Source organism: Peromyscus leucopus, chromosome 13, assembly GCF_004664715.2.
Source record: "Peromyscus leucopus breed LL Stock chromosome 13, UCI_PerLeu_2.1, whole genome shotgun sequence".
NCBI lineage: Eukaryota > Metazoa > Chordata > Mammalia > Rodentia > Cricetidae > Peromyscus > Peromyscus leucopus.
In genome coordinates this window covers 1,552,193-1,574,472 of record NC_051074.1, presented here as the reverse complement: position 1 = coordinate 1,574,472, position 22,280 = coordinate 1,552,193, and the positions used below count along the sequence as shown (strand labels likewise).

Below are 22,280 nucleotides of genomic sequence, written 5' to 3'. Positions count from 1 at the left end.
AAGGATTAGGATTAGGAGGTGTGGCCTTTTTGGAGGAAGTGTGTCACTGGGGTTGGGCTTTGAGGTTCTAAAAGCCCACATCACGTCCAGTTTCTCTGTTTACAGATCAGGATGTAGAACTCTCAGCTACTTCTTCAGCACTATATCTGCCTGTGTGCCAACTATGCTTCCTGCCAAGATGATAACAGACTAACATTTGAAATTGTAAGCAAGTCCACAACTAAATCCTTTCTTTTATAAGAGTTGCCTTGGTCATGGTGTCTCTTCATAGCAAAAATAACATGCCTTTGTGTATGCTACTCCAAATTTACAAAATGGTAGTTTTTCAGTCTCCTCTACTGTCCTAGTCCATTCTGTGCCTGCTGTCACAGAATGCTACAGTCTGGAAAGTTTATAACGAACAGAACAATAACAGTAATGCAATACTTGCATGGCGTTTACTACATGGGTGCTTTGGGGCTAGGAGCTACAAACCTATGTTCTGTTCCCCAGAACTAATCACATGACTCTGTATATGTGATATAGTTGTCTCCTCTGGATTAACTATGACCTTCATCATTTTAAAGTAGAGCAGCTCTGATGTCCCACACCAGATGTGGGCTATTAATACTCCCTCATGGAGGGAGGGGGGATACATGGAACCCTCATAAGGCCCTTCCCCTCCCTGAGAGTCCAATTGCCGCTGTATGATCAAAGTGGGTGGGAATCCTCTGTGGTGTAGCGGTCGTTCAGGTGATTTCCTGGTAGCACACCTGTGTCATTGATACCCCTGTAATAATCTCAATAAATTCATCGTTTCATGAAGCTGGACTTGGATGGAATCTTTTCTTTGGTCTGTCAGTTCTTTTTATCCATGATGAATAAATGTTTTTATTATATTTTCCAGGCAAAAGCAGTTAATGAGTACAAGCTGGAAGATTTAGCCTGTAGTAAAGACAAAATGGTGTGGTGTTGTGTTTCGCCCCACAATATGTCCTTTAAAAATTAAAGACATAATATTAAAAAGAAAACCCGGGGGCCATTACCTAAAAAATTCAGAAATCAGCATCAGAAAATAAGGCTTCTCTTTATCTCCCCTATTTCAAAATGTTAAGAAACTAAAAAGGGGTTTGCTTAGGCAAAAACTTAATAAATGGAAATGTGCTTTTAATTGCTCAGTTTTTAATGGTTAAAAAAAGTGCTTTGTCTTTATTTGTTTGTGTCTTGATGGAAGGAAGTGAACAACCGTAGCTGCTATTCTAGGAAGGAGAAGTTAGAGGAACTAAGTGTAGATCCTGGTGTGGCCCAGAAAGGGCCAGCAGGGGGTGCTGAAGTGGCACAAAATTAGGACTTTAAAAAGAAGAGGGCTCAGTTAAAATGCCAGCAGGTGGGAGGGAGTACGGTGACCAGTGGGTTCAGATCTGGCTGCGTTCGGGGGGGTGACTCTGCAACACGTGAATTTAGTTATCTTCTAAACACGGGGGTTTGAGATTTGATTTGAGATCGGAGCTGGCTTGGCAGGGGCCAAGCAGCTGGCCTTCGGCTTCCACTAGAGGGCTTTCAACAGACCCCCTCCCGCCCCTCCCACTAGATTCGTGGCACCTATAAGCATCTCATGAAGTTTTAACTTTCTCATTAGCTCAGCCTTTTATAGAACTACCTTTCGTGTTCTCTAGAAAATTTGCCCAGTCTGTTGATTCAAGAGTCTCCTTTTCCCTTCTCTCTCCCTTCCCTGTTCTCCTTCCCTCCTTTCCCCTCTCCTTTCTTCTCTCCCTTTCCTCTTCCTCCTTTTTTCCACCCCTCCTTCCTCCTCCCTGTCTTCCTTCTCCTCCTTCTCAGGGTTTCATGTAGCCCAAACTGGCCTTGAATTCCCTAGGTATTGGAGACCAACTTAAAACTCCTGATCCTCCTGCCTCAGCCTTCCTACTACTAGGATTAGAGATGGGAGCCATCTCCCCCGGCTCAACCATCCCCCTCCCCTTAAGTTTTGCATAGACAGAGGTAACTAGTTTTGGAATGTATTCATAGTAGGGGCTGTGAAAGGTGGGTTGTGAGTGTAGACAAAGCCGGATGAGATTTGCCCCGAGGATTTGACCCCTGTGACTGCCACACCAGGAGTAGCCTAACGGAGAGGATACAACCGCTCTCGAAGTAGGTCACGGTGAAACTTACTTCCAGGCAAAGTTCAGTAGCAAATGTCTTTGCTGGAAGGGCCTTTGCAAACCTGCACGAAGGTTCTCACAGTGTTGTGGGAGGGACATCAAATGACCAACTAGGTTCAACCTAGTCTGTCTGAGTCTCAGTTTCCTCCTGTATTCAACAATAGGGTTGGGCACTTTGATTCCCGGCTTCCGACTACACTCCCCGTCCCGCACCCCCCCCAACCCCCCCCCACCCCCCCACCCCCACTCCCCCCGGCTTCTTTGAGCTCTTGTGAACTCTTCTGAGCTGTGTGTTCCTCAAAGCCTGGCGAGGAGACTGCCGGTTCAGCACCAAGGACAAGGGCTTCGCAGCGGGTCGTGGAGGTGCAAGGTCAGCTCCACTCGAGGTCGGCTGGGTTTGCCAATGGCGCGCGAGAGCTGTACGTGCTAGGGACAGGGACAAGTGTTTTGGGAGCGGGTGGAGCACCCGTGAGAATGAGGTCAGGCTGGTCCCGCTGCGGCCTCACAGATTCTGCGCCAAGAGGTCGCGAGTGGCAGCTACGAGCCATCTGAAGCGGTCTCTCCACCCACTTTCCACCCCAGCATCGCCTCGCTGCCGGCTGTAGGCCCGCGGCCCCACCTCTGTGCCTTCCAGTCTTTCTTTGGACACACCCACGACTCTGACCCATGAAGCTGGAAACCGAGGACAGCCTTTCGGCAACTTGCTGAGACTCGGAGCAGGATTCCCATCCCGGGTCCTCCCAGCCTCCGCGGGCCCCGCCCCCTGCCCCGCCCACGGTTGCCCGGGGAACCACGGGCTCCTGCAGCTGCAGGAGGCGTCCGGTCCCGCTGAGCAGCACCAGCCGCTGGCGCTGCTGCTGCTACCGCCATCTCCGCCGCTAGCTCCGCCGCTGCCACCGCGCCCAGCTCTTCTCCAGCTCCTGAGTCCTCTCCGCCCATCATGCCTCCCCGCCGCGCCCAGGCGCCCGGTGCCCAGCTGCTGCCCGCGCTGGCCCTGCTGCCGCTGCTGCTCGGTGCTGGGCCCCAGGGCGGCTGCTTGGCCAGCCCGGTGCCCGCCGCGCCCCTGCCTGCTCCAGGACCGTGCGCCGCTCAGCCCTGCCAGAACGGGGGTGTGTGCACCCCGCGTTCGGTGGCCGGCCAGGAGCATCCCGCGGCAGATGCTGAGGCCGGTTACAGCTGCACCTGTCCCGCTGGGGTCTCCGGTACCGACTGCCAGGTGAGTGGACACTCCGCCCGGAGACACGCAGCCTCTCTCCCACCGCTGGGGCTCCAGCACTCCAGATTTTAGCTTCTGTTACTTTAGGAAGGGAATTCACAGATGCAGACTGGGGGCCACCCTTCAAGTGCCGCTTGGCTGTCCACCTCAGTTACCCGGCAATGCCAGCCAGGGCTCTTGGGGCGTGTCCTGTGCTCCAGGGCCCGGCAGCCACCCCATCCCTGGTACTCGTGGATCTATCAACAGCCACCAAGTGGCGCGCCCCTCCGAGGAGGCCCAGGCTGAGCACCGGGCTAGGCAGAGCAGAGGAGTCAGTTCTGTGAATCCCCCGTGGGGTACTCAGTGTTCAGCTGGGCTCTGTTCCTTGTCGTACTGGATCCAGCGTGTGTAAAGGACGCAATAAGTGGGCGCCGGGGGCGGGGGGAGCAGGATGGTGGGCCCGGTGCCAGGTGGTGGGGCATTTTCCTTCCTTTCTTCCGCCTCTAGGCTCTGACAAGGCAGCCAGAGGCTGAGAGGACCGCTGCCTCCTTTGGCCTGCGGCCAGTCCTTTCTGAGCTTGGGTGGTGGCAATGTTGGAACAGGTAAAGACATTTGAGGGCATCAAGCTGGGCCTTGCTGAGTTGCCCTTCTGGCTGGACGCTCTCGCAGCCAGGATACAGGCAGGAGCACTAGGAAGTCTCAGGTTGCTGTAGTCTTGTGAGGGATGGGAGGTGGCAAGCAACTGTCCTTGAACTGCAAATATCCAAAAGGGATCTGACAGGAAAGAAATGCATCTTTTGCGAGTGTGTTAAAGCTCAAAGACCCTACAAACGTTTCCAGTGTGCGAACTGGTAGCTCCTTGTTTGCACACAACTGATCCTCTAGAGTAAAGATGATAAAAAGTATTGATCTGAAACAGCTAGATTAAATCACGTGAAGGTGGAATAATGTATCTGGGATCAGCTTTCTTTCTTACATTTAGGGTGGAGGAGTTTGTTTCCTGTAAATTGATAAACTGTTTGAAGACTTTAAGAATGCTCTGAGCAGCTCCACTTTCAAATGAGGAGGCCACCCTTTCCATGGGATAGGTTTTCATTTTTAGAATAGAGGTGAGCAGGATAAAGAGGCTTGACCTTGGCAGACTTTTTTTTCCCTTTTCTATTACAATATTCCTCCAACTCCCATCGTAGCAAAAACTGGAGACTGACTTTTTTTTCAATGCTGTATTTCTCTTCTTTGTTAACTGTTTTCTGTAAGTGTTAACTCCCTCAAGGGAAAGGAGGGGGTGACGATGGAGTATTGTGTGGTATGGACATCCAACAGACTTTCAACTTGGCCATTCTTGAGGGGAAAAGCTGAGCAGAGTCATCCAAACCGTGGGGGACAAAGTCTGGCCTTTGTAAGACTGACCTGCAGGTGGAAGTCAGAGGATAGGTTTATACTCGTTTTCTCTCGTGGTTGATGTTAGCTTTGCTCTGGAGATGCTGCTGTTATGTTTGCATGCCTGAGTCCCTTCATTGAGAGAAAGAGGTGATTTGGACTCAGGGTGTAGTAGAAGCAGATAGGAGGAGAGCCATATCAATCTATATCAGTTTAGGTAAAAAGAGAAAGCTAATTAGGCACTGGGCACTTAGTACAACCCTGAGATATTTTTGTGTGACTCTAAAAATAGATATAGAAAATATTTAAAAAAAAAAAAAAGGGAAAGAACTCTCTATTGTTCTCCAAGGATGATAACAGAAAAACACAAATATTTGGTTCAATATCTAAGGTAATTTATCCAGAAGGGTCCTCAATATTACAGGAGCAAACTGGCTCTTCTCCAGCTCCCACCCAAGGCAGGTTTAGCTGTATGAGTCTGCCCACCCAAGGAGAAGCAGCACTTCGTGGTCTGCGATCAGAGTGGGGGAGTGGAGCAGCTGCAGTTCCAGCAGGAAAGCTGAGCCAAGTGGGAACTTGATCAGACTCAGTTACCCAGGAAAAACTTACTAGATGATTCAGAGCTTTATAACCCATAAAAATTGATTCCTGGTGATTTTGCATTTATTCTTCCACACCTCTCAGTCAGACTCATTATTCTCATTTCCTATGGTATCAGAAAACAATACACAGAAGGCAACCTTAGTAGATAAGGCGAAAAAGAAAATACAAGAACAGAAACCTACATACAAATACATGCTGGGTGTGGTGGTGGCATGGAAAGACAAGGGAGTCGAAGGATCAGTAGTTCAAGGTCATCTTTAGCCACATAGCAAGTTCAGGCCAGCCTGGATTGTAATAGATTGCCTCAAAAACCAAAACCCAACCCAACCCAAATCAAACAAGAAACTTATGCAAGGTTAGTGACAGATAAGGGGATGGATGTACTTAGTGGGAACCTAAAGCTCACTGCATAGACTGAGAGTGGAAATTGTTCTGCCTATGAAGAGTCTTTTAAACAGTGTCACCCTCCCCCTCTACCTACAAAGATAATTCATGCCCATGATAACCTGTCCCTGAGGTCTCCTTTTGTTTTGAGAAAGATAAACAAAACAACAACAAAACCTTATTTATCCCTAATCAGCCGTCATGCTCATGTTTCTGGAACTTGCTTCTTGAAGCATCAGTGGCATGATGGGAGCTTACAGGACCTGGAAATGGGGTTTTCTGGGGCTGAAGCTTTTGTTAAACTGTGATGAGAGGTGACAGAGATGGCTGGGGCAGGGTTTCCTCGTCTTCGAACTGCCTTGCTGTGTTTGTCATGAAGAGCCTGGTGACCATGGGGTTGGCTGCTGGCAGCTTTTCAGGCTTGCATGTTGGTTTCCCTGTTCCCTTCTATATCCAGGCAAGCTGATAAAGGACCTGGGCACTCTCTCTTTCGATGCTGATGGGGAGGTTCACACACTGGTCCCTGCATGGTGCCGCCGCAGCTCAACTCCTTAAACTCCACTGTCCCAGGCTGGTCACCCCAACTTCCCCACGCCGAGTCATCATGATTACAGGTCCTACTGGGATACTTTACTACAACGGCAAGCAAATGGACACTAAATATGAGGAATGAGCTGCACGTGTGGGACACACCTGTGATCCCAGTATTCTGGAGGTGGAGGCAGGAGAATCACAAGTTCCAGGCCAGTCTGGGCTACAGAGTGACCTTGTCTCAAAACCAACCAACAACCAACCAAAAACAAACCTCCCCAAATCCCAGGAGGCTGGGGATGCAGAAAGGTGTCAGTTGTCAGCATCTGGACAGTCTTCCTCTTCTGATGAAGAAGCATTTCCCTTCATCCAGCTTAAACACACAGGTGATTCAGTGGTAGACTCCTCACCTGCTCTCTACTGGGCTAGCCACGAAAGCTAGGGATTATTTAACGTGTACTGTATTTGTTTGCAATGCTTATTTCATTTTAATGAAAGAATCCTTTGCCAAATATGCAAGCAGTTAGACACCTGTTTGTTTTTCATCACACGTTCCCTAAGGAACTTATCCTCTGAAATGAAAATAAAAATGTATCAATTTCATTAAGCTTGTTCTAGAATCTTTCCTTCTGATGAAGCATGTTAATTTGAAACAATGGCTCAGATGAACAAATCCATCTCTTTCTTTCTTTAAACATTATTTATTTAAAATGTATTCTTCTCTCATACATTGTATCTTGACTGCAGCTTCCCTCCTCTTCTCCTAGTTCCCCTTGCCACCTCCCCTCTCCCCCAGATCTACTCCTCCTCCTTTCCCTTCAGAAAAGGGCAGGCCTCCCAGGGATATCAACCAAACATGGCAAATCAAGTTATAATAAAACTAGGCACATCCCATCATATCAAGGCTACTTGAGGCAACCCAGTAGGAGGAAAAGGGTCCCAAAAGCAGGCAAAAGGGTCAGAGACACCCCTAATCCCACTGTTAGGAGTCCCACAGGAACACCAAGTCACACAACCGTAACATAAGTACAGGAGACCTAGGTCAGACTCATATAGGCTCCCTGATTGCTAGTTGAGTCTCCGTGAGTCCCTGTGAGCCCTGGTTAGTTGATTCTGTGGGCTGTGTTCTCCTGGTGTCCTCCACCCCTTTGGCTCCTATAATCCTTCTTTGTCCTTTTCTGTAGGATTCCCCAACCTCCACCTGATGTTTGACTGTGGGTCTCTGCATCTGCTCCTAAAGTTGCTGGGTGAATCCTCTCTGATGATGATTATGCTAGGCTCTGGTCTATGAGTATAGCAGAGTATCATTAGGAATCATTTCTTTGACTTTTTTTTTTCAGGCATGTTTGGTTCCTTTCCTAGATCTCTGGGCTATCCAGACTGGTTCCTGGCCCTCCTGGCAGTGTCTGGGCATAGGCTGTCTCTTGTGTTGAGGGTCTCAAGTTGGACCAGGCATTGGCTGGCCACTCCCACAAGTCCTGTACCACCTTTACTCCAGCACATCTTGTATGAAGGACTAATTGTAAGTTGAAGGTTTTGTGGCTGGCTTGGTGTCCCAATCCCTCTACTGGAAGCCTTGCCTGGTTACAGGAGATGGCTGGTTCAGGTTTCATATCTTCCATTACTATGAGTCTTCACTAGGGTCACCCTCGTGGATTCCTGGGAGTTACCATTGCACTAGGTTTCTACCTCACCTTGGAAATGCGCCACCCCCCCCATTCCAGTCATTTTTCCCAGTATTCTCTCCCTCCACACCCCTACCTAATCCATCCTGATCCCATCCCCACCTGCCCAAAGTCTACCCATGAAATCTATTCTATTCCCTCTTCTCAGGGAGATCCATTCGGCCCCCCTTGGGCTGTTCTGAACAAATCCATTTCTAACCGAGATTTGTTTGTTTGTTTTACTGGGGATGGAAAAAGTCTTGCTAATTTTAGGCCATCACTGAATCACTGAGTGATTCTCCTGCCTCTGACTGAGATTTGCTAATAACCAAGAGTTGTAATTCTTTGCACTGCATCAGCTTTTTTCACTAGATTTTTACACACACACACACACACAATTTTATGGTATCTGCAAACTAGCAGCAATCAATTGCAGTGTCCAGATTTACTCTCTCTCTCTGGCTTCTCTTTTTGTTTGTTTTTGTTTTGTTCTGTTTCTGTTTTTGGAGACAGTTTCTCTGTGTAGCTCTGGCCATCCTGGAACTCACACTGTAGACCAGGCTGCTTCAAACTCACAAAGATCCACCTGCCTCTGCCTCTCAAGTGCTGGGATTAAAGGCATGTGCCACCCCTGACCTCTCACTGGCTTCTCTATGAATTGTTTTTACAGCCTTGAGAGAGTTACTCACTGTCCCTAAACTTCAGTGTCCATATCTCTGAAATGGACTACTAGTACCTGCCATATTTTTCTTTTCAGAAGCCATGAAATCATAAATAAGAATCTCAGAAAGCTTTTACTCTAAGCATAAAGAAGTGTGTGAGACTAGAGATAATGATTGTTTTTACATCTTTATTCATTTATTTGGTGGCGGGAAGGTCAGAAGACAGCTTTCAGGAGTCAGTTCTCTTCCACCATGTGGGGTTTCAGAGATCACACTCAAGTTGTTAGGCCTGGTGGCAAAAGCCTTTCCCCACCGAGCCACCTCATTGTCCTTACCACCCTTTTGAGACAGTCTCAGTACGTAGCTCCGACTGTGTGGGAACCTGGGCTCCTCCTGTCTCAGCCTCACTAGTGTTGGGTTATAGGTGTGCACCACTGTGCTTGGCATAAGAATGAATGTTTAAAATTTTTGGAACAATGTAAAGTGGTACACAAATAGAAGTATAAAAAAAGGACCTTCTCTTTTCCTACAGAAGATCTAGTTTTACCAGTTAAACCAGTCTGTGGTTGGTTCTCGTCAATAAACAGGTTCAAGGTTTTTCTCTGTACTAGAGCCACCGTGCTGTATGTTTTTAAAATGGCAAATTAACTATTAAAATTTCTGTTCTTTTATTCTGAAATAAGTGTTTGCTCAGTAAAATTCTCAGTGATCTGACATTTCCTTTGAAATAAAAGAGTTTTTAAAGTGTCAAAATTCTTGTAACAGTTTTAAGAAAGGGAAACAGTTGATTTTCTATTCTTTTCTTATATCTGTGAATGGTATTCTTGGCCATTCATAGGAAACATCACCTTCCACATCCTGGCCACTTAAGCATCTCATGACATGGTACCAACATCCAAGGTAGCTTTGTTTGTGTCCTAATTTCATGAGCATCCATGAGGGAAGAAAACCTAGCCTGCAGTTGAAGGGCATTTGAGTCAGAAAGCAGAATGTCTGGCTGTAATTTTAGACATCCTCTCCAGCTCAGGAGGCAGCTATGGTCACAGTTACTCACCCGGGAGCAGCCGCTGAAGAATCCAGGCCCCCAGGGGAACATCCACCAGCATGACAGTTTTTATAGGCAAGAGGTCTTCCTAGTTACCCTGCCCATGACCCCTTCACTGGAGCTCAGTCCTTGCTACTTATTAAAGAACCATGGAGTTTAACAAATATGAGTGTCTGGGTTTTTATTGTCCTTTGTCCCCCGGACTCTGACTTATCTATTGTTCTGGGGTAGAACTGGGCACCGGGAACTTTATATGTTCTACTGCATTGTCAGGCTTGAGAGGATCCCCTTTCCCCCAAATCCTGAGTATATAACACATGGCAGAGAGAAGGCAGTCACATCTACTACTTGTCATTTGCACTCAGGGGGTGGTCAGTTTCTAAGTTCAGGAACTCCCAGACAGTCTCCTCTATCGGAATAGGTCCTTGGGTGAGCTTTCAGTAGAAAGAGTGCGACCAGAACCTGCCTCTCTCTGGGTGCCCTCCATTCGGTAACTCCTTCCTCTGGTATGAGTGTCTTCCTCTGGGAAGCTGGGACCCAGACGCCAGCCTTGAAGGTAGTTAGAAACCAAGCCAGTGATGTGCCCATAGAAGGCATTAATGGAAGAGTTCACCTCCAGTAATTTCTCTTCTGTCCTTCCCAACCCAGTAGGTCCAAAGAACATCAAGGAACCAGGACAAACGGAGCATGAACAGATTGTCCTGTGTGTACATATGCACTTGGAGGTCAGAGGGCAGTCTTGGCTGTCATCTACATTATTTTTGAGACAGGGTCTCTTGCTGGCCTGGAACTAGATAAGTCAAATAGGCTAGTCTGGCTGGCCCATGAACCCGGAGGTCTGCCTGTCTTTTCATTGGGATTATAAACATGTCACTTCTGATTTCTGGGGCTGGAATTCAGGTCCTTGTGCTCTCAAGACGAGCGCTTCACCAACTGAACCATTTCTCCAGCCCCCACAGTTGTTTTGACTGAACTCACTAGGTTATCGTCAGTCACCAATCATCATGTGCATCTTAGAGCCCTTGTATTGAAGAGGAGACTCCCTGCTCTCCCAGCTAAAGCAGTTCCAACCCAGACAGAGGGCACTTTAGCACCCACACAGGGGCCATCTCCAGCAGTGTTAGCCAAACCCAGCCTGTGTGCTATGCCCACTGCTGAAAGGAGGAGTTTTGCGAAAGTTTATGACGTGGTTACATGCAGAGACAAAGAGAGCAATTCTTGAGTCCTCTTCTCCAAGGCTGAGGCTTTGGGATATTTATGGTGTGAGACATGGGCAGAAGTCACTGGAGGTTAGGACTAATGGATGATCTGCACACGTGGTATCACACTTCATCAGCGGTTACCATAGTGACCCACACTCCAGACTTTAGCTCTGAAATTGATGCTTTTTACAGTAACCTGAAAGCAAGTACTTATGAGCAGGTGGGGTAGGTTAAATCTCCAAGGTTATTCAGGTTTCCCCTCAGTCTTCAGAGGTGCTTCACAGTACAACTGGATACATAGCTGGCCTCGGTACAGCACCGCTCAGGGGCCCATTGAACATATATTGAGTATGTGGGCAGGCACCATGTTTAGGAGGTCAGTGCATGAGGATTCATAACTGTTTAACAGCTTCCCCTAGTGCCAAGTCTGTTCTTGAAAATCTTTTAATTCCATTTTTTTTTGGTCTGATTTTGAGACAGAATTTTTCTGTGTAACAGCTCTGGGTGTCTTTGAACTCACTTTGTAGACAAGGCTGGTCTCAAAATCACAGAGATCCACCTGCCTTTGCCTCAAGAGTGCTGGGATTAAAGGCCTGCGCCACTACTGCCTGGCAATCCAAATAATTTTTAAAAGATTGATTTTATTATTTTTTAAATTTATTTATATGTGTTTGTTTATGTGCATGTATATACATGTTCGTGTGAATGTTTGTGTAGGCCAGAAGAGGGTGTCAAATTCTCTGAAGCTAGAAATACAGGTGGTTGTGAGATGCCTGATGTGAGTACTAGGAGCCAAACTAAGCAGGTCCTCTGCAAGAGCAGCAGGCACTATTAACTGCTGAGCCGTGTCTGGCCCCTCCGTATGTATGTATGTATGTATGTATGTATGTATAGATGTATATTCAGTAGCCCTAACTTTTATATTTCTAGTAATCCTTTAAAAATACCTTTCAAGTTTGGAGAGATGGCAGAGTAGGTAACAGCTGCTCAGTTGTGAGAACCTGCATTCAAATCCCAACACCCATGTCAAAAGCTTGATGGGGCTGCATGCATCTGTAACCCCAGATTTCTAGGAGATGGAGACAGGAAGATCACTGGAGCTTGCTGGCTGTGTGTGTGTGTGTGTGTGTGTGTGTGTGTGTGTGTGTGTGTGTTTGTGTGTGTGTGTTTATGTGTGTGTATGTATGTGTATGTGTTTGTGTGTATATGTGTGTGTATTTGTATGTGTGTGTGTGTGTTTGTGTGTTTATGTGTGTGTGTATGTGTGTGTATGTGTTTTTGTGTGTATGTGTGTATGTGTGTATATATGTGTGTGTATGTGTGTGTGTATGTGTGTGTGTGTGTGTACCCTGATGTACACGTGTGGGGGTATTGTAGAATTTAGATCACTGAGGAAAACAGCGCCATCTTTGTCAGATCAGCTGGGCCTTCTTGTAAGAGACTAGCAGGGTAGGCCCGTAGACCGTTGACATTCACTCAGAGAAAGAAGAGATGGGAAAGGTCACTGGAACTTTGTCTGAAATTCCAGCTACTCCTTCTAGCCATTTATATGAAATTTTGCCCTAACCACTCAAAGCCCGCAGGGCTCAGGTGCTAGAGTTTATAGGCTAGGACAGGACAATTCAGAGGGGCTCCATCTATGCAGCTATGGAAACCATCGTGCCGGGTAAAGACTTTCCAGTGTGGGTGCTTTGGGGCCACCAATGCTCCTGTAAGGAACCCCTCACCTGTGCTCTGTGAGTAAGGACAATAAACTCACTGCTTCTCCAGGTGGAACTTTGGTGGCAGCACACTTTATTTTGCCTTTGGGACCTTATAAAGAGGGGGTGGACATTGCTTGCATCTCTCAAGGGAAGGAATTCTTGGGACAGGAGGCCAGAGGTGTCTTCCTCTATTATTTTCCATTGTATTTTTCAGACAGGATCTCTCACTGAGCTGGAGCTTACCAATTGTTTAGACTGACTAGCCAGCGAGCTCCCAGAATTCTCCTGTTTCAGCCTCCACAGCACTGGGGTCACGGGTGCTATGCCTGGATGTTTACATGTGTACTGGGGTCCCATGATCAGGTCCTCGAGCTTGCTAATGGAGCCATCTGCCCAGCTCCTGAGATCAGAGTCCTCCAGGGCAGATTGTAGCCTTTTGTTTGATCTTCAGTGTGCTCGGACACCTGGGTAATGGCTGTTTCTAGGAAAGCCTGTGCACCAGGAGAGAGAAGTGGTAGCCTGAAGGGCTTTCATATGCAGGAAAGTCCATGCTAAGTCACTGCTAGCTCATTTGCTTTCCTAAAAGCTATTTCCCCATTCATTAGTAAGATAGTTAGAAGAAATAAAATAGCCCTTTGAGAGGGCCCTGGCAAAGACTGGCCCTGCAGGAGCACAAGCGGCTGTCTTATAAAAGTGGATATGAACCCCCTTCCCCCCCCACAACATTTTGTAGCTGAGGAAATTTACACTGAACCTTGTAGCTTGGTGACTGCTAAGCTTGGTGTTGTGACTTTGTGTTATTTCTATCTCCACACTGCCAGTGCCTTGACCTGCTCCGTGTAACTTTCAAAGAATACAGCCAGGCTTGGGGAGGGAAATGGGGGTAGTGGTAGGGATGGGCAGATTTTAGTTTCTGAATGCATGGATGCTTCAGGCTGGCAAAAAAAAAAAAAAAAAAAAAAAAAAGTGAAAGTTTTTCTTCTCAAAGAGAAAAGAAAAGGAATGGCTTATAAAGGAGGGTGAGGAATTGGGAAAAGTGGAAAAGGCGCTTTGAAAGAGACACTCTCTCGCTATCTTTTGCTCACAGCTCCTGCGGCCAAGAGCATCCTTTAGAATTTCAGTATTGGCACTTATCTGCTTCTTGTAGTTAATTTAAAGAAGGATTTGCAATTACTTTTGGGGTTCAGAGGCAGATTGAAGCTTCTCTATGGGATGAGTTTTCTGTGTGGGGTGGAATTACAAGGGAGGGAATGTATCTAGTCCCTAGTTGCTTTTCTTTTCTTTTCTTTTTTGGTTTTTAGAGACAGGGTTTCTCTGTGTAGCTTTAGAGCCTGTCCTGGAACTCACTTTGTAGCCCAGGCTGGCCTCGAACTCACAGAGATCTGCCTGCCTCTGCCTCCAGTGTGCTGGGATTAAAGTCATGCGCCACTGCCGCCGCCGCTGCCGCCGCCGCCGCCACCTGGCTAGTTCCTATTTTCTTTTGACTTCTTTCAAAAAAAGTTAAAATGACATTTATTATTTATTTGTGTGTGTGCATGGCATGGTTCAGGTGTGGAATTCAGAGGACAGCTTTCTTTTTCAGTTGAAAATCTGTATTTTTTTTACATGTTACATTCTGATCAGAGTCTCCCTTCCCTCATCTCCTCCCAGATCCTCCCCACCCATCCAACTCCATGGCTTATTTCTCTCTTTAGAAAACAAACAGGCAAATAAAAACAAACAAGTCGGGCGGTGGTGGCGGCGCATGACTTTAATCCCAGCACTCAGGAGGCAGAGACAGGTGGATCTCTGAGTTTGAGGCCAGCCTGGTCTACAGAGCTAGTTTCACAGCTCTGGGCTGTTATAGAGAGAAACTCTGTCTCAGAACTGTCCCCCCCAAAAAAGATTGTCATAAATCATATATAAATATTTCAGTTTGTGATGACTTTATATTATATTAGAATAAAGAGACTTTTATCAGAAATCTTCCTTTCTTCTTAAAAAAGAATTATTTCGTTCCCCTGCCCCTTAATATTTGGCCTGAGTGCATTGGTGTTTTGATGAACGGAGCTTTTCTTCAAAGTCCTTAATCACAGGTGTAATGTTCCGGTTCCAGAAGGTTCTTTTCATCCCTCTTGGACAGGAGAAGAACTGGCCTAATGTTCAGTAGGATGCAACATCCCCCTGCTTTAGTCTTCACATGGTATTTTTAGCTCTTTTCTCTTCAAGAACAGCCTCATTAGTCCGGGCCATTGAATTTCTGTGTTCTTCTATGTTTATTTTCACACTTTAAAATTGGCCATTTTGGGGGTTTGTTTTTGGTTTCTGGTTGTGCAAAAGAGAATTCTTTTATCTCCGTAGAAAAGCCTCATAATGAGAGAAATAATAAGAGAGACAGAAAAATGAGAACTAATATTAGCATTTTTATGAGGCCCAAAATAAATTCTCAGCTGGAGAAAAGTAGATTTAATATTTTTTTTTTCATTTTACAAAAGGAGGAAGGGATGGGGCATGATAGGGATTTCTGAGCTATTCTGACACAAAGTGAAGTTAATCTTTTTTGTTTCACGGGGAAAAATTGCTGTGTTCAAGTTCAGTAGTATATGTCAGCAGCTTAAAAAAACACAAATCGATGATATCATGCAATGTTTCTCATACTTAAACTCTTTATTTTTGAGACAGGGTCTCATTATGTAGCCCAGGCTGGCTTCAAACCTGTGGCGATCCTCTTGTCTCAATCTCCCAAGTGCTGGGATTATAGATGTGGGTCATTATGTCCAGCTTGCTTCCTGTGGTTTCAATAGATCCTACATATTTTTTTTTGTGTGCTTAAAAGGTTATTATTATTATTATTATTATTATTATTATTTCAAGCAGAGTCCATAGGAATTTTTGTCTGCTTGTTTTTGTTTTTCGAGACAGGGTTTCTCTGTGTAACAGTCCTGGATGCCCTGGAACTCACTTTGTAGTCCAGGCTGGCCTTGATCTCACAAAGATCTGCCTCCTGAGTGCTGGGATTAAAGGCATGTGCCATCTGTGTGTACCCCGAGTCCATAGGAATTTAAGGGAAGCTGAGATCTCTTTCTCTGAACCTACATCTTCCAAGCAGCATGTGAAGTGTGTGTGTGGTCCTTTGCTCTTCCTCCCATACTTTTGGAAACACAGAACCCTGGATTCAATGATGGAGAAGCATCCTTCCAGAAGAGTGACCCACAGGGAACCTGTGTGGGTTGCATTCCTTAACCTTCTTTCCCTGGGTGTCCCTAAAGATCCTTTCTATAGTGGAATATGGGTCTCTCTCAAAAGAGGAACTGTATGTTCTTGTCAGTGTTCATCAGCAGATGCTTCCTCTGAAGTCTCCAGAAAAATGTGGAGAGTTCTAAAATTCTCTTCTTAGGGCTCTGGCTGCAGTGCATTAGAAAGGAGTTTTGGACACAGCGTTTGTCCTCTCGGAGCAGTAGGCAGTGCAGAGCCCTGAAATACTTGTATTCTTCCTAATCCCTGCAGCAAGGTTCTCACCAGCCCAGGCAGATCTATGATATCTCATCTTGATTTTTGATTATCTATCTATCTATCTATCTATCTACCTATCTATCTATCTATCTATCTATCTATCTATCTATCTATCTATCTATCTATCTATCTATCTATCTATTCATCCCTCTATCTATCTATCTATCTATCTATCTATCTATCTATCTATTTATATATTATTAATTTATTTATTGGTTTTTCAAGACAAGGTTTCTCTGTGTAGCTTTTGGAGCCTGTCCTGGATCTCACTCTGTAGACCAGGCTGGCCTGGAACTCACAGAGATTCGCCTGCCTCTGCCTCCCAAGTGCTGGGACTAAAGGTGTGAGCCACCACCACCCGGCCTTGATTTTTTTTTTAAATTGAAGTAAAAGTTATATAATATAAAAACTACTACTAGCTCCAGAATGTGAGGGTTGGTATTGCTTGTCAAGTTGATATACTCTATATCCATGGAGGAGACCTGCCTCTGGGCATGCTTGTAGGGATTCTATTGATTACAACAATTGAGATGGGAAGATCCACTGATTGTGGCATCATTCCCTGGGACTGAAAAAGTAGAGAAAGGGAGTTGAGGCCAAGTGTGCATTCATTGCCCTCTGCTTCCTGATTGAAGAGGCCATGTGACCAGCCTCTGCCCCCTGGACCTTCCCACCATGATGGTTTGTACCTTGAACTGTAAGCCGAAGCAACCTTTCCCTCCCTGATGTTGCATTTTATCATAGCATTGGGAAAAGAAACTAAGACATAAACTATTTTATTATCACCCTGAAAGGGAATCCTGTGCCTATAAAGTAATGCCTTCCCACCCTTCCCACAGTGCCTGGCAATCAATCACAAACCTGCATTTGTCCCTAGGTTTGCATGCCCTTAGTATTTCATATGAATGGGACAGTATAATTATGCAATCTTTGGGTCTGACTTCTTTCACTTTCCATAGCTTTAAAATTTTGAGATTCATCTATATTGTAGTTTATATCACAATTTTATTTTTAAAATGGATTTAATTGAATAAATCTATGTTTGTGCATATGTGCATATATACCACATTTTGTCTATCAGTTCATCTGTTGATAGATGTGAATTGCTCCTGTTCTTTGGCTACTGTGAAGAATGCAGCTATGGACATTCTTGTACCAGCGTTTGGCTTCCTGTTGTCAATTCTTTTGAGTCTATGCTAGGAGTGGACTGGCTGGATCATATAATGCTATAATAAACTTGGTAAAGACTGGACATTTGTCTTTTTTTTAATTAAAAAATTTGTATATATGTGTGCAAATGTACATGTGTGTGTGTGTGCCAGGCTTGAACAGAGGCCACAGTCAGTGTTGAATGTCTTCTATCACTTCCATCTTATTTGTGTGTGTGTGTGTGTGTGTGTGTGTGTGTGTGTGTGTGTGTGTGAGAGAGAGAGAGAGAGAGAGAGAGAGAGAGAGAGAGAGAGAGAGAGAGAGAGAGAGAGAGATGGTCTCTTATTGAACATGGTGCTCATTGACTACTTAGGCTAGTGAGTCCTAGGGACCCACTTATCTCTGCTTCCCTAGTGTTATAGATACAGATATACTGTCCTGCCTGATTTTTTACATGGGTACTGGGGACCCAAACTTAGTCTTCCTGCTGTGTAGCAAGCACTTTATAGAATGAGCAATCTCCCCTGCTCCGCTAGATGCTTTTCTGTCTGTGTTATCTTCTAGTGTGAGCCCCAAAGTTCTCTGTGGATGTGTTGGTGGTCAGTTTTGATTGTCAGCTTGGCACAATCTTGAAACGCCTGAGAAGAGAGTTTTATGAGGAATTATCAAAATCAAGTTATCCTGTGGGAATGTCTGTGAGGGATTGTTTTGATTATTAATTGACTTGGGAAGACCCAGCCCATTGTGGGTGGCATCATTCCCTTGGCTAGGCTTTTTATGAATAGAGAAAGCTATCTGAGTACTTTGCAGTGAGCAAACAAAGATGCATTTATTCTGTCTTGCCCTTGACCATGGATGCAATGTGAATAACTGCTTGAGTTCCAAGGCTTGGCTTTTCTGAAATGATGGACTGCAACTTGGAACTGTGAGCCAAGTAGACTCTTTCCTGTGTTGTTTTTTTGTCAGAGTGTTTGTCAAAGCAACAGACAAACTAGGACAGATGAGTATTTGTGCCCTCCTCCCACAGGCCAGACTGATATACTCTTATTACTCATTTGAGCACAGTCTACAGGCCCTCAGTGACACTCTGCTATTCCAACTCTATGGTTTCCTCATTAAGGCCCAGCCTTTCATGGCTCCCTCCTGAAACAGCCTACATGCTGGAGAGCTCTGTTCTATGACTCTGCCCAGATCCTGAGCATAGCCCTTCCCTGCCAGTGAATGGAGCCTTGTTCTATTTCCTGTGGTCTGCTCAGATCCTCTGGGAAAAACAGTATTTTCCAGGGACGCTTGAGGCACCATGAAATGGCCTTAGGGCAGGGGAAATGACTCTGTAGGTAAAGCCCTTGTTTTGCAAGTGTGTGGACAGGAGTTTGAATCCACAGAACCTACATGAATCTGGATGAGGCAGCACACATCTATAATCCCAGTGCTCTTGTGGCAAGATGGGAAGCAGAGATGGGACAGTTGCCAGGGCATGCAGGCCAGCTAGTTTGACTTAAACAACAGCACGCATGAGACCGTGTCTCGAAAAGAAAGGTGATTTTCCTCTCACCCCCACATGTACACAGGGCTTCTGAAAGCACTTTGGTAGCTCACGGGGGTCTTCTGAACTTCTGTACAGTTTCTGTCTGCTGGGTCCTGGCCCTGCATTGAGCACATTCAATACCACAAGAGGAGCAGAGACTTCCCAGTGGTCATTGCAGGCTGTAATACCATCTCAGGTGCCTTGTTTATTATGGGATTGTTCATGTGGGTTCATGGTGAGCATCCATATTGTGTTTAATGGATTCCTTGTAAGTGAGAAGTCAGAGTAGGCTGGGGAGTGGGACCCCTGTGCTTGCTGATGAGCCAAAACAGGTCTAAAGGGCTGGAGATCTCTTGTTGCTTAGCAACCACTGCCGGGCTCTTGGGCTGCTACACTGATTCTTGTTAATTCCTTGGGAATTAGGATTTGGACCTCAGAAGCTCAATTTACTTCTCATGTCCAGAGTCTCTCTCTCTCTCTGTCTCTCTCTCTGTCTCTCTCTTTCTCTTTCGAGTGCGCACGCGAGCGCGCGTGTGCACGCGCAAAACCTTGGGTATTATTCCTTAGTTGTTGGGCACTGTTTCCTTTTTATTTTCTTGTTTAAAGCAAAGCTTCTCACTGACTTGCCCAGGTTAGACCATCTGACTAGAAGTTTTCAGGGACCCACATGTCACTGCTTCCAACTTCACCTAGCTTGGAATCAAACTCAGGTCCTCATCATTGTGTGGCAAACTCTTTACAGACTGAGCCATCTCCTCAGTCCCTGAGGCCCAGAGACTCTCACAAAGCAATTGTATCTTCAAGTCAGAGTCAATAGGAATGTCTGCTACTCACCCAGTTCTCCATTCCTATGACTGGGAGTCTCCCGGGTCTGTCTTACACATAGTCTAACCCTACAGTGTTCAGCTTTATGGAATGTTGGGGAAGGAGAGGAGACAGAGTCCTCTTGTTTTTCAAGCCATGTAGGGCTCTGACTCTTCAACTGGCCACTTTTGAGTACTGACTCTGTGGTACTTTGAATGTAATTGACCCCCATTATCTCATAGGGAGTGGCACTATTAGGAGGTGTGGATTTGTTGGAGGGGTTATGGCCTTGTTGGAGGAAGTATGTCACTGTGGGGATGGGCTTTGAGGTTTCCTATGCTCAGGATATTGCCCAATGTCTCAGTCCACTACCTGTTGCCTTCAAATCAAGATGTAGCCAGTACCACATCTGTCTGCACATTGCCATGCTCCCCGCCATGATGATAATGGATGGAACTTCTGAAACTGTACGTGAGCCAATTAAATGTTTTACTTTGTAAGAGTTGCTGTGGTCACGATGTCTCTTCACAGCAATAGAAACCCTAACTAAGACTCCAATGGCAGAATCTTGAATTTAGCTGAGACATAAATTTGGCTTGGTCAGTTCACTGATTTTATGAAAGAAAATGAAAGTCAAAGAGATGAATGCTAGAGTCAGGATAAGAACTTGCCAATTCCCCATCCAGGGCTCCTTCACTAAGCATTTAAGTGTAGACATTTCAAACCCTGAAGACACTCCAATGGGGACTTACCATAGCCATCTTCATAGATATTCAGAGTCAACTGAATGCTTAATTCTCTGCGCCATACCCATGTGCCTTGTTCATACCTCTACATTAGCTGTCCTGATCACATATTTCACTGGAGTCCTAATAGTAGGTGAGGAGATACTTGGTAGAGGTCTTTATGGCTTGATAAATGTTAACAGAGCAGGTAGGGAGAGATTGAAGCCCCATGTGCAGGGCTTTCCTGGTGTGGTCACAGCTGTCTAGTCTACTCAGCTTTGCAACAGAAGAACATTCCTGTTTATAAGATGTCGTCTTCAGGTACAGCCTAGTCAGTTGGAGACTCTGCAGGATGAATTAAGACAGTGGAATGTTAACTGTATCCATAGCATCATTTAATATTTTTGGAAACAAAGACTTATTAGAGGAACAAGCCATTGCTTTTCTGTTGGACTCATAAAACTACTTAGATCAGAAGTGGTTTTTCTGTATGTCTCAAAGCCTTCCCTCTTAATGCCTTTTTAGGAATAGCTAGGTTGAAAGTGTAGCTTTATATTTTAACTGACATAAAAACTGTAATGGTAAACTGAGTCTTAAAAACAGGAATTAGCTTGCATAATCACTTAGAATATGAAGCTTATTAATTTGCTTAACTATGGGAAGTAGCCAGGGAAGCCCTGGTTTTAAGATAACCATAATGTCTACATGTTCATATGAGCAAAATTACAAAAATACAGCACTGTGGATTTTATTTAGTAGATCTACAGTATCTTAAATATAAGCACATTGAATGTTCCCGTAAGGAGTTTAATGATTGGGTCCCATCCAACTTTTTTTTATCTTGTAGATGAAAAACCATAGAGATTGGATGGCCATACTAGATCAAGGTTCCTCCTGCACATGTTAGATCCTTTGGGTTGTAAGCAACAGAACACCCAACTCAGATAGCTCACACAAGAATGCAGGTCTTCAGTTTATTGTGATTGAAGAATGTAGCTAGAACAGTGTTTGGGAACTCAGTTTGTCCTCATATCTGTCAGCTTCGGTTTTCTTTGTGCTGGCCTCACTCTCAGAGTCCAGATAGTGACTTCTGATAGCTGCAGGTTCACACTATCCATAGCCAGGAACTGCAGGTGAAGAGAGACCCTATTTCTACTTTTCTAGGAAGTCCTGAGCTTGGCTTTGTAGAGCTGGCTTAAGTCACATGTGTATATCTGAACCAATCATTGTGGTCAGAGGATTGGATTCTGCTGATTGGCCAGGCCTGTGTCATGTGTCCACCGCTGGGGTTGGTAGGTAGCCCCAGTGGAACCATGTGGGCTGTTACAAGTTGAATCTGAAATGTTCCTCATTGGCTCTCAGTTTGGATGCATAGTCATCAATTGTTGGCACTGTTTGAATAGGTTCTGAAAGTTTGAGTGGTAGGGCCTAGTTTGAGAAAGCAGGTCACTAGGGGAGGATCCTCAGAGACATGTTATCCTCCGCCACTTCCTGTCTCCCTGTTTCTTGCTCTTCTGTGATATGAACAGCTGTTGTCTGCTGTAGTAATGTCTTCCACTGCCATAATGTTCTGCCTGCCTAAGTACATGGGGTTAATGGACTCAGACTGGATCTTCTGAAACCATGAACCAAAGCAAATCTTTCCTTAATTGTTCTGTCAGGATTTGAGCCTTGCAAAAGTCATCAAATCCAAAGACTGAGACTGGAAGGAAGTCCTTTCTAAGGAAATCAGGAGAATGGAATGGGAGACTGGTGATATTTTGTGCTCTAACAAATAAAGCTTGCCTGGAGATCAGAGTGGGGAACCAGCCACTTGTTAACCATAGAGGCCACAGCTTTAACCCCAGCACGTGGGACCTCATGTCTTTGATCCCAATACTTGGGAGGCGCATGCCTTTAATCCTAGCACTAGGGAGGTGGAGACAGGAAGTGATATGGCTGAGCGGAGAAAGGAATATAAGGCGGGAGGAGACAGGAGCTCAGTCCTTTCAGGCTGAGGAGTTGGTGAGGTAAGAAGTGGCTGTGGCTTGCTCCTTTGTTTCTCTGATCTTTGAGCATTTACCCCCATATCT

At 45.5% G+C, this 22,280-nt stretch overlaps 1 protein-coding gene across 1 annotated transcript in view; it reads left to right on the top strand.

The window, feature by feature from the left end:
- Positions 1 to 2,844: 2,844 nt before the first annotated feature.
- Positions 2,845 to 22,280, top strand: part of LOC114682931 (delta and Notch-like epidermal growth factor-related receptor) — a 202,050-nt gene continuing 182,614 nt past the window's right edge. Inside the window, exon 1 of the mRNA XM_028857052.2 lies at positions 2,845 to 3,357. Within this exon, the coding sequence (XP_028712885.2) occupies positions 3,082 to 3,357 (276 nt within the window). The 5' untranslated portion in view covers positions 2,845 to 3,081. The remainder of the gene's footprint in view (positions 3,358 to 22,280) is intronic.